This window comes from Dendrobates tinctorius, unplaced genomic scaffold (assembly GCF_039654945.1).
Source record: "Dendrobates tinctorius isolate UK_male_01 unplaced genomic scaffold, ASM3965494v1 ptg000201l, whole genome shotgun sequence".
NCBI lineage: Eukaryota > Metazoa > Chordata > Amphibia > Anura > Dendrobatidae > Dendrobates > Dendrobates tinctorius.
Genome location: NW_027361868.1, coordinates 9,054,033 through 9,064,648, shown reverse-complemented (window position 1 = coordinate 9,064,648; position 10,616 = coordinate 9,054,033). Strand labels below are relative to the sequence as shown.

At 44.2% G+C, this 10,616-nt stretch overlaps 1 protein-coding gene across 1 annotated transcript; it reads left to right on the top strand.

Moving 5' to 3' along the window:
• Positions 1-975: 975 nt before the first annotated feature.
• On the top strand, positions 976-9,046 carry NENF (neudesin neurotrophic factor). Its single transcript, XM_073553388.1, has 4 exons — positions 976-1,217; positions 5,233-5,293; positions 5,640-5,743; positions 6,555-9,046. Exons 1-4 carry the CDS (start codon positions 1,056-1,058, stop codon positions 6,729-6,731), a joined length of 504 nt encoding a protein of 167 aa, XP_073409489.1. The 5' UTR covers positions 976-1,055; the 3' UTR covers positions 6,732-9,046.
• Positions 9,047-10,616: the final 1,570 nt, after the last annotated feature.

Genomic DNA, 10,616 nt, shown 5'->3' with positions numbered 1-10,616 from the left:
ACCACTTTGACGGTTCAGATCCGCCAGGAAAAAAAAAAAAAGCAGCGTGTGCATGAGATTTCAGAAATGTCATAAATGTCATTCACTTTGCTGGTACTGGAAAACCATGCGTTTTTTTTTCTTCTCCACAATATGCCACATATGAACACAGCATAGCAGAAGTGAATTTGTCTACTAACTGAGGCCATGTGCACACGTTGCGGATTGTGCTGCGGATTTGGAAAAATCCATAGGTAAATCCGCAGGTCAAAAGACCTGCGTTTTACCTGCGGATTAGCCTGCGGTTTTCCCCTGCGGTTTGAGACTATGTGCACACGCTGTGGATTGGTCTGCGGATTTGTATCTGCGGAACCGCAGGTAAAATGACCTGCGGTTTTACCTACGGATTGGCCTGCGGTTTTCCCCTGCGGTTTATCATCTCTACAATGGAGGAGATGGTAAACCGCAGCAGAATCTGCAGAAAAGTGACATGTCATTTCTTTCGGCGGATTCAAACCCGCAGCTTTTCCGCAGTTAAAATTCTGCAGCATGTGCACAGCAGATTGTAAATCACATAGACTTACATTGTACTGTACACTGCAGAAGTGCTGCAGATCCGCAGCGGACCCGCAGCAAAAACTGCAGCGTGTGCACATAGCCTGACACCTGTACAATGGAGCTGGTGTAAAACCGCTGCGGATTCCGCACAAAAAATTGACATGCTGTGGATTTAAAACCGCAGCAAATCCGCGCGGAAAAATCTGCAGCGTGTGCACTGTGTTTTTCATTTTCCATTGACTATAGTGGTACTGTACACCGCAGCAGAAACTGCTGCGGATCCGCAGGACCAACAATGCTGCAGATCCGCAGCAGAATCCGCAATGTGTGCACATGGCCTTAAAGTTACTTCCTGTTTCATTTGCACACACACGCTATCGCAACAGCTGCATCAAAACCTGCATGTGTAATTAGGGCTCAGGGAAGTGCAGCTACAGCTCTGGCAGGGAAAGGGTTATCGCTGGGCCGAGCTTGCGGTTAATCCTACTCCCCGCCTTCTCTAGGAAGTTGTGCTCAATATGTCGCCATGCAGCAGAGCTGTGTGTCCCTCTGTGCTGGTTCTGGGTGCTGTCATTCTTTGCTATGCGAATGGGGGCCCCAATGGACGCGGCACGAGCCCTCCGCATAAGCCGGTCAGACTCTTCACAGACGAGGACCTGGCCCGGTATAACGGGGAACAGGTAACTATCCTCCTTAGACTGTGTGCACACGATGCAGATTTGCAGCGGATCCGCAGCGGATTTTACCGCGCAGAAACGTTGCATATCCGCATTGTGATGTACAGTAGCCTTAAAATCAATGAAAAAAAACCCCGCTGTGCAGACGCTGTGGATTTCCTGCGGTACAAAATCTGCAGCATGTTACTTTTGTGCGGTTTTCCATCTCCCCTGTCACCAAATCCGCAGGGGGAAAACTGCAAGAAAACCGCATGAAAAATGGAAGAAATCCACAGGAAAAATGCAGGTCATTTGACCTGCGGATTTCTTCCATTCTGCACGGAAAAATCCGCAGGGCTCAAAACTCCGTCTGCACTCAGCCTTATAAATCCTCTTGCGGTTTATCAAGTGCATTGCATACCTGCATCGATGGTTTTCTATATGTTTCCATTCCTGCAATGTAGCATCAGATATTTTGGATTATTGGACCGTACAGCTAGGTTCTCATTAATGTCGGAGACGTCCTCCCGAATAATAACATCATAGTGAACGCGTTCCGTCTGACATTATTTGTATCTGTCGTAGGACGGACATGTTTTTCAGGAGTTCCGTTCTTCTCTTTTTATGAAGCAACAGCAGAATGCCGAACGCTAGTGTGAACCTAACCTAAAACTAATGTATAAAACTCCTAGAGTCACATGTAGCGGACATGCTCCAGATGTTCCAAGGTAAAGTGCACAGCAGTTGCAGCAAAGTGGATGAGGTGATAAGAAATCTCACACAAAGTGCGAAAAACTTTTTTTAAATTTTCACGCTGCAGAATGTTCTTCTGCGGATTGTCAATGCAGATTGTACCTAGGGTGAAATCCACAGCAAATCTGAATGAAATACGTTTTGATTTTTCTGCAGATTCCGCATCAAAATCAATGGCAGAATCTCCAATATTCTTTTTTCTTTCATCACGTGTATCTAGACTAAGCTCACACTTTGTGTATTTGTTACTGATCTCTGCAGCGTACCCGGAGCACAATTTTCAGCAAAATCTGTGAGTGTTGCATGTTTGGTGCAAATATAACTTCAATGCAAAGAGGGAAATACACTCTGAATCTGCACAGACATGCTGCAGATTTTAAAATGAGCCCCATCTGTTACTTTCCGAACATATTTTAAGCAACCGGTAGATAAGAGTTGTTGGAATTTCATCTGATTAACCTGCACTATATTAGGCCAGTTTCACGCGTCCAGATAGTTCCGGTATCGGTAAACACAGTAACGGAGCTATCCGTGTCCGCACGTGAGCCGCATCAGGACCACACGGACGGCCTCTGGGAAGTAGCGCTACTGTAAACGCTGTTCCCGGCGGCTGGTGCTGACCGCGGCTGTGATTCTGCTCTGCCGGCAACAGCAAGCAGGAGACAATGAATGAAAACCCGACGTGGGGTCCCCTCCATTCTTGAGAACAAACCGTGATGAAGCTGATGGCTGCAGCCCCCAGCTGTAAGTTTCGTCTGGTTGGTTCACAAACAGAGGGGGACCCCACGCCGGGTTTTCATTCGTTCTCTCCTGCTTACTGTTGCCGGCAGAGCAGGAGAGCAGAATTACAGCCGCGGTCAGCACCAGCCGCCAGGAACAGCGTTTACAGTAGCCGCTTCTTCCCGGCGGCCGTCCGTGAGCATGGACGACTGTGTGAACTGTTCTCTGTGTGCACGTGTTGCGGGCCGTGTGTCCGTGTTAAAACTGACATGTCTCTGTGGTTTGCACACGGACACACGGAAAACACGCTGACATGTACATAGACCCATTCATTTCAATGGGTCTACGTGTGTCAGTGTCTCCGGTACGTGAGAAAACTGTCACAACACGTACCAGAGCCACTGACGTGTGAAAGAGGCCTTACATTGTGGCTTTCAGGTATGCTGACTCTTTTAATTCAGATTTTGGAACAGAATCTGGGTCAAAAAAATGGCTGCAAAGCAGTTCTCATTGTTCTAAAGGGTGCAGTTTCTAAACAATAACAAAGGAACATGTCCTTTACTGAATCGGTAAATCCGCCCTAGGTGGCGTTTTACTCTTCCAAGCCTTGTCCCGACCCCACTTGAAGCTATTTTCCTTTGTGTTTGTAAAACCTGAGATGCAACGTTTGACTTTATTCTAAACTAATGTTGACAAATGTTTCCTGATTATAAAGAATAGTAACCTTCTCCTGACATGATACAATGTAAGGGTGGTTTCACATTAGCGTTTCAGGGCGCAGCGACGGCCTGCGCACGGCCGCCACTAAGCCCCGCCCCTGCCGCGCCTCCTCCGGTAGCTCTGCCTACCGGCGCATGACGCTGCATGCATCCTGCTTTCCCTATCTTTATCACTGGGGACGCAGGCCGTGCGCAGTATGCGTTTGGCGGCGCATGCGTCCTTTTCACGGTGCGCCGAGCGCAACCAAATTGCAACAGGTCGCTGCGCCCTGAAACTCTAATGTGAAACCACCCTAAGACAGACAAGTTGGAGGCTGTTGGGAGGGGAAAGAAATAATGGCAGCCGAAGCTAGACTTGAAATCTGCAGCAGCCTAAAAACGTATTAGAAAACAATCAGACACTGTAAAGAATGGCATTCTTTTCTGCAGCTCTGTATCTTTCTTCCACCCACCCGTGGAGATGCCCACCACAACACATGTAGCAACAGCTTCCAACCCCACTTTGCCTCCTCTCTTCCTGCTACATTCCTCTCTGCACCCAGGTCCTTCCAAAATGCCATTAATTAATATTAATTTGGGTGGTCTCCCTCTATAGCAATGGTATTTTGAAGAAGGCGTTGCCACCCAAATTCCAAAGTCCTACAGGTTTAATTACCACCTAATCAAAGTAATACCAACATATGGTGACCAATTAACCGCTCCGTACATTCAGGAAGGCTGGACTTGATGAAGAAGAAGAGAGAATAAAAATTGCTGGATGAATCATCAATAATCGGTCACAGGTTAACAGCAACAGAAAAGAACCAGAAGACCTCAGCGTCTGATTTCTCCTACTCCTGCACGGATTACAAGTGCTTCACCTTCTTATTAAATGGTGTAAAGGTTTTTGGGCAGTGCAGGGGTTATTCTGCTCAGTTGAGAGCTCCTGGAAGCTTTCCTGAATTAAGGCTCTCATCTGTGCATTGTTAACCAAACCCATCTCCTATATTATCTGGGTCCTACCTAGCACTCATTGTCAGAGTAGCATTTGCTGCATGACTGGAGGTTGTTGTTGGTTATTGGAGAAAGGCGTTTGGTGCATTTATCTGTGACTGTTGCTAGTTTTTGAGTGTGTAATAATCCCCTTCTCCTACTTTGGTTTTACCCCATCCTCCACTACCCGGTTCATACCTCTGTCATATATGTGTGTATATTTGTCTGTTTGGTATTTTCCTTTATCTCTGTTCGTATTACCTTGTTAGTCTGGTTGGTGTATTACAGAACACTATTAGTCCCCTCTTCCTTGTGTGGGTTAAGGGTACAGACTGAGGGCGGATTCAGGAGCTACCTCTGTCATATATGTGTGTATATTTGTCTGCTTGGTATTTTCCTTTATCTCTGTTCGTATTACCTTGTTAGTCTGGTTGGTGTATTACAGAACACTATTAGTCCCCTTTTCCTTGTGTGGGTTAAGGGTACAGACTGAGGGCGGATTCAGGAGCTAAGGCAAGGTATGTGGCCCCAGCATCTTCACCATTAGAAGTAATCCGGGGAGCTGGGTGAGCTAGGGCACCCCCTAGCATTAGGGACAGGGAAGGAGCCCCTGGTCCCGGCACACCCGACAATAGAGTCATGACAAAATAATAATTTGCACGACCTCATCGCCGCTCATTCTGGCAGCATCACTGCTTCTTCCCGGCTTCAGAGGCGCGCATTTAGCATGACTGGCTCCCTTTAAGCAATGGTTACCCTGTGTGACACTCGCCTTTAACTGTCCCTGTTTTTAATATAATTGATTTTATTGTCAGATCCACTTGTACGGTCTGGATCTTTGTTACGTCATGACATATTTATCATCTTCTCCCCAGGAGGATCAGCCCATATATATGGCAGTAAAAGGAGCCGTCTTTGATGTTTCAGCTGGAAAAGGTGATGTTTATTCTTTTATGAAATCTTTTCTATCTCTGTCCATCCTTGGATGAATGCAAAGTATTCTGACTTCATTCCAAAAACAACCCTAACCATGTCTAATGGGCTGTTTTAAGGGAATTGGGTTGAGTTGCAATACCACACACAACCATGGACTAGGGTGGCGCTTTCTTTTGAAGGAAGAAAGCAATTATATTTCTTAAAACTCTTTTAGGGCGGAGTCATATGATCATATAAACTGGATCAAGATCGGACTGGCCGGAGGGTCTCCTGATCCAAGCGTGATAGCTTCACTCCTTGTATTGTTGTCCAAGCTTGGTGATTAATGTTGACATATGTTTTACAGAGTTCTACGGGAAGGGAGCCCCTTATAATGCACTCGCAGGAATAGACTCTACACGGGCTGTGGCCAAGATGTCTCTGGAACCAGAAGATCTCATTGCTGACACGGTAAGGTCAGCAGCCAAGTAATGTGAGGGATAAGCATAACATAAAATTAGGAGATTAATGATTGCCAACACTCAGCTGAGCATTCATGAGTTTTCAATGGGGAGAGTGGAGTTTGCTGCTATCAGACACCTCTGGAGGCAACTTACCTCCTAAATGGATTTAAAGATTGTATGTTACAATTCATCATTTCTGATAACTCTTTTCCCCAACATAATTTGTTGGACCCCAAAACACATTTTATGGTTGTGCCAAGATCGACGGATTCAACCTACTTACATCTCTCAAGTATATGAGACCTTCACTCCAGAACAGTACCAATAATGCTAGGTATATAGACATACCAGAATAGTGAGTGCAGCTCTGGAGTATAATAATACAGGATGTAAGTCAGGATCAGTACAGGATCAGTAATGTAATGTATGTACACAGTAAATGCACCAGCAGAATAGTGAGTGCAGCTCTGGAGTATAATACAGGATGAAACTCAGGATCGGTAATGTAATGTACACAGTGACTGCACAAGCTCTGGAGTATAATACAGGATGTAGCTCAGGATCAGTAATGTATGTACACAGTGACTCCACCAGCAGAATAGTGAGTGCAGCTCTGGAGTATAATACAGGATAAGTAATGTATGTACACAGTGACTGCACCAGCAGAATAGTGAGTGCAGCTCTGGGGTATAATACAGGATGTAACTCAGGATCAGTACAGGATCAGTAATGTTATGTATGTACACAGTGAGTGCAGCTCTGGAGTTTGGCAATTAATTATGATACATTAATTTTATATTTTCTCTTGTTTTCTTCAGACCGGCCTCACTGGGGATCAGTTGAAGTCTCTTGACGACATTTTTGAAAGCGTGTATAAGAAAAAATACCCAATTGTCGGGTATACTGCCCAGCGGATCCTGAATAAAGATGGCAGTCCCGACTCGAGCTTTAAACCTGAGGATCAACCACACTTTAAGATCAAAGATGAATTTTAAAGATTATCATTGAAAAAGTAAAATGATTCCCTAAAGGGGTTTGCAAAATTAGAAAAAAGTATTTTACTTCTGTTCCTGAAACGACGCCTCTCCTGTCCAGTGAGAAACGGAACATCTTTTTTTTCTAGTTCTGGACTACTTTAAAACATTGGAACATTTTTGAACGCTAAAACTTTTTTTTTTTTTTTCTATTGGCCTGATAGTTGTATCTTGGGAGGGATTTACTGTAGAGTTTACTTTTGTTGCGTTTAGGTACTATTCTGAGTTCTAATGACTTTATATCATCTGGTCCCGATGATGAAGCAATGGCCGTGTTTCCATGGGGAGAGGGTACTAACACGAAGCACCCTGTGTAGTAGTGCTAAATGTTATCTACAGGAAAGGGATGTTCTACTCTCTCCCAAGCAAAAGTGCTGAAGTCACAATCTTTGGATTACTCAGTTGTGTTTTGGAGGCATTTTTACTTTTTCCTCTGTTTTTGCTTGTAATTGAGTCCTAGTCATTCAGACTATAACCACTGTGGTGAAAACCAATACTTCTTGACCTCCCATTAAAGCGGTATTCCCATCTCCAAGATCCTATCCGAATTTTAGCAGGTGTAATAATATTAGCAAATGCCTCCAATTAGAAATGTAGTATAGTTCTTCTGATAAGCTGTGTCACTTACCCCATGTGCAGAGCATTGCAGTAGCTTAGGTAGGCATGGTTACGATCACTTATATAGTGACAGTTGTTAGAGGTTGTAACCATGGATACCTAAGCTACTGCAATGCCCTGCACATCAGGTTAGCGACACAGAGAATCAGAAGAACTATACCACATTTCCAATTGGAAGTATTTTCTTGCAACCATTTTGCTTTAGACAACCATACGTGGAGGACTCATCATTATACGGGTAAACTAAGGATGGGAAAGGGGTACATGCATCATAGTGTTTATTTTGGAGCATTGGATCCCAAAACTGTTTGCTTGTGTGTGTGGTATAAATGAAATCCTGGGACGCCGAAAGATAAAAAATGATGTTTTTAGAGGCTATTTGATACCAATGCACTTATACAAGCTCTGAGATCGGAGTTATTCATGTCCTTTCTCATTTTTAGGACTTATAAAGGGTCAGGGCTAGTCAGATATCAGCATGGAGAGTCTCCCTAAGTAATGTCTAAAACATACTTTTATCATGAATAATAAAGGTTATTGCAACCCCTTACAAAGAAAGCAACACATAATAAAGTGCTCGTGCTAAACCAGTGCTCATTAAAAGAATGGTTTGGGCTCACCCATCCTTAGAGTTCTGCCAGTAGTCCGATCCCCAGATCTGTCAGTAGCCAGATCCAAATTGACAGGAGCTTAATGTATGTGAAAAATGAGGAAGGGGGGAGATATTCTATCCTTCCCTGTCGTGCCCCTGTATAGCTCCCGTCCTTACAAGGATGGGACCCAAATATGATCTGCTACTGGTATCCCACCATATGTATGTCAAAAATCATTATTTCCTGACGCGTTTCTTCCCCAATAAGGTGGAGTCATCAGGGGAACACAGACGAAAAATCAGTGGGTGTGCGTAGGTCCTGCAGTGGCGGGTACCCAGTATATTGACCGTAATCAGTTATGATCCATATTTGGATCTGACTACTGGCAGAACTCTACGGAAGGGTGAGACGAAGCCATTCCTTAAAGTGGTCTTGCTAAACAAGTGCTCATTAATTATATGTTGTTTTGTTTGTCTGGGGTCGCAATACTTTTAGGAACCGGGGCTCTAAAGCCTGTGCATTGCCACTCATTCATTCTTATTGGGACTGCCAGAGATAGCTGATCGGTCCCATTAATGACGCGGCAGAGCACATAATCAGCCACCGCTCCATGCATATTGGGCTCTTCACGGGATCGGGGGTTCACGGAGGTCTGACCCTCGGCAATCGGGAAGTTATCTATCTCCTTATCCCGCAGATAGGGGATAACTTCCAAACTTGAGAATACCCCTTTCATCCCCCATTTAGAAGATTCAGGAGGCACAAATGTGCAGCATTCCTGTAATGTGTACAACTATGATCCCTCATTATTGCTCGCAGTACGGTTGCAGAAGAGACGTCGGCTGCAGACTTATATACCTCATTATGTAAGCGTGGATTGTTTTCAGAGCCGTAGTCTGTTACAACATGCAGCATGTTAACGGATTGGTGCAACCATTTCCGCACTGAAAACTTTATTTTTTATATTTGGGTTTTGTGTTTTTTTTTTTTTTTTTCAATGGTAGGAAGCATTTGAGTGGATTGATTAATCTCAGGCATGTTGATAAATAAATTGATCTTAGACTATATTGGTTGTCCAATATTCTGTGCTGATCAAATTTATTTCTCTTCTGGGGGAAATAAAAGCTTCAAAATCCTTTCTTTAAGCTGAGTAAACTGGTAAAATTTTGGCTGCCTGCAACCACCATTGCATTTTTTTAGCAGATTCTTCTGCAGACTCCGCTGCTAATCTTACAACGTCCGCAGGCTTGTGAAATGTGGTTAGACAGGCCTTGTGGCTTAAAGGCTGTCCAGGAGACAGTCTAAAAACAGACTGTGCTCTATCCCGTGCCATGGCCAATTCTTGTTTGGTAAGAAATTGGACGAGATTTTAGAAAAATCCGGAGGAAAAAATTTAATAGAGGACGCCCTTTGGGAGAGAGAAGGAAGTGGGAATCCAGGAATAAAAAGGAGGCCGGTTTTATGTTCGGAGGTCCAGCTTCAGAAAGCTTCTCAATGACGCCAAATTACAAGTAGAGGGAAGGCTTTCCTTCTATATCCAGGCCTGGAACAACATCTCTTTCAACAGCTGGATTCTGGACATAATAAGTATAGGTGTAAAAATAGATTTTTGTCAATTACCCCATCAGACCTTCATCGTGACACCCTCAGGAGGTAATCAGAAGAGCAATTATCCTTAGAGCTGGACGTCTTGGGCTTGATAAAGAAACAGGTCTTGTGTGAGGTTCCAGAAAAAGGAAGGGGATTATACCCCCCTTTTTTATAAAATAAAAAACCCCCACTGTTCGTTCAGAACCATCATCAACTTGAAGAACCTGAACTGATGGATAAAATACCAGAGCTTCAGAATGGAATCGCTAAGCATGGCCATAAAACTACTATTTCACAATTGCTTTATGGCGGTGATAGATTTAAAGGACGCATACATACTATCACATCCTGATTCATTTTAGACCATCAAAAATTCTTGCGTCGCCTTATACGTGCAAGGAAAAATAATACATTATCAATTCAGTGCTCTTCTGTTCTGTTTGTCTGTGGCTCCTAGAATCTTCACCAAGGTAATAGCCGAGATGGCTGCCTGCCTTCGAGACCTGAACACCATCATTATTCCTTACTGAGACGACATCCTGATAGTGGGGAAATCAGAGGAGCACTATGCTACACAACTGGAAGATGTAAGAGTTGTTTGAGGAGATCTTGGCTGGATCATAATTTCCCAAAAGTCAAAGTTAAATCTAGTAAGAATAGTCATTCCCGAGTCTCATTCTAAACGCCGAGCTTCAAACTTGACGTTTACTCAAGGATAAAAACGACAAGATAGTAGTAGCCCTTGCCTCGGCATCAACAGATGTTCCTAAAATGTTCTTATTGGGAACTCTAACATCCTGCATCCCAGCTGTGATGTGGGCCCTGCTACCCATGAGGCAGCTTCAGTGGGAAATATTGTCAGCAGAGAGGTTGCTAAGAGGGCATTTAGAAGGAAAGATAGGAATTTCTTGGGAAACCAGAAATGCCCTCAGGTGGTGGTCAGACAGGACAAACCTAGCATCAGGTGTTCAATGGATGAAGCCAGTAAGTGATATTATCACAATGGATGCGAGCAGATCAGGTTAAGGGGCACACTTGAGAGATC

Excerpts from the sequence above, each read along its gene's own strand:
- NENF (XM_073553388.1), top strand. The coding sequence starts at position 1,056 with ATGTCGCCATGCAGCAGAGCTGTGTGTCCCTCTGTGCTGGTTCTGGGT. Across the intron at positions 5,294-5,639 it reads TGATGTTTCAGCTGGAAAAG|AGTTCTACGGGAAGGGAGCC; the intron begins GTGATGTTTATT and ends TATGTTTTACAG. Across the intron at positions 5,744-6,554 it reads AAGATCTCATTGCTGACACG|ACCGGCCTCACTGGGGATCA; the intron begins GTAAGGTCAGCA and ends TGTTTTCTTCAG.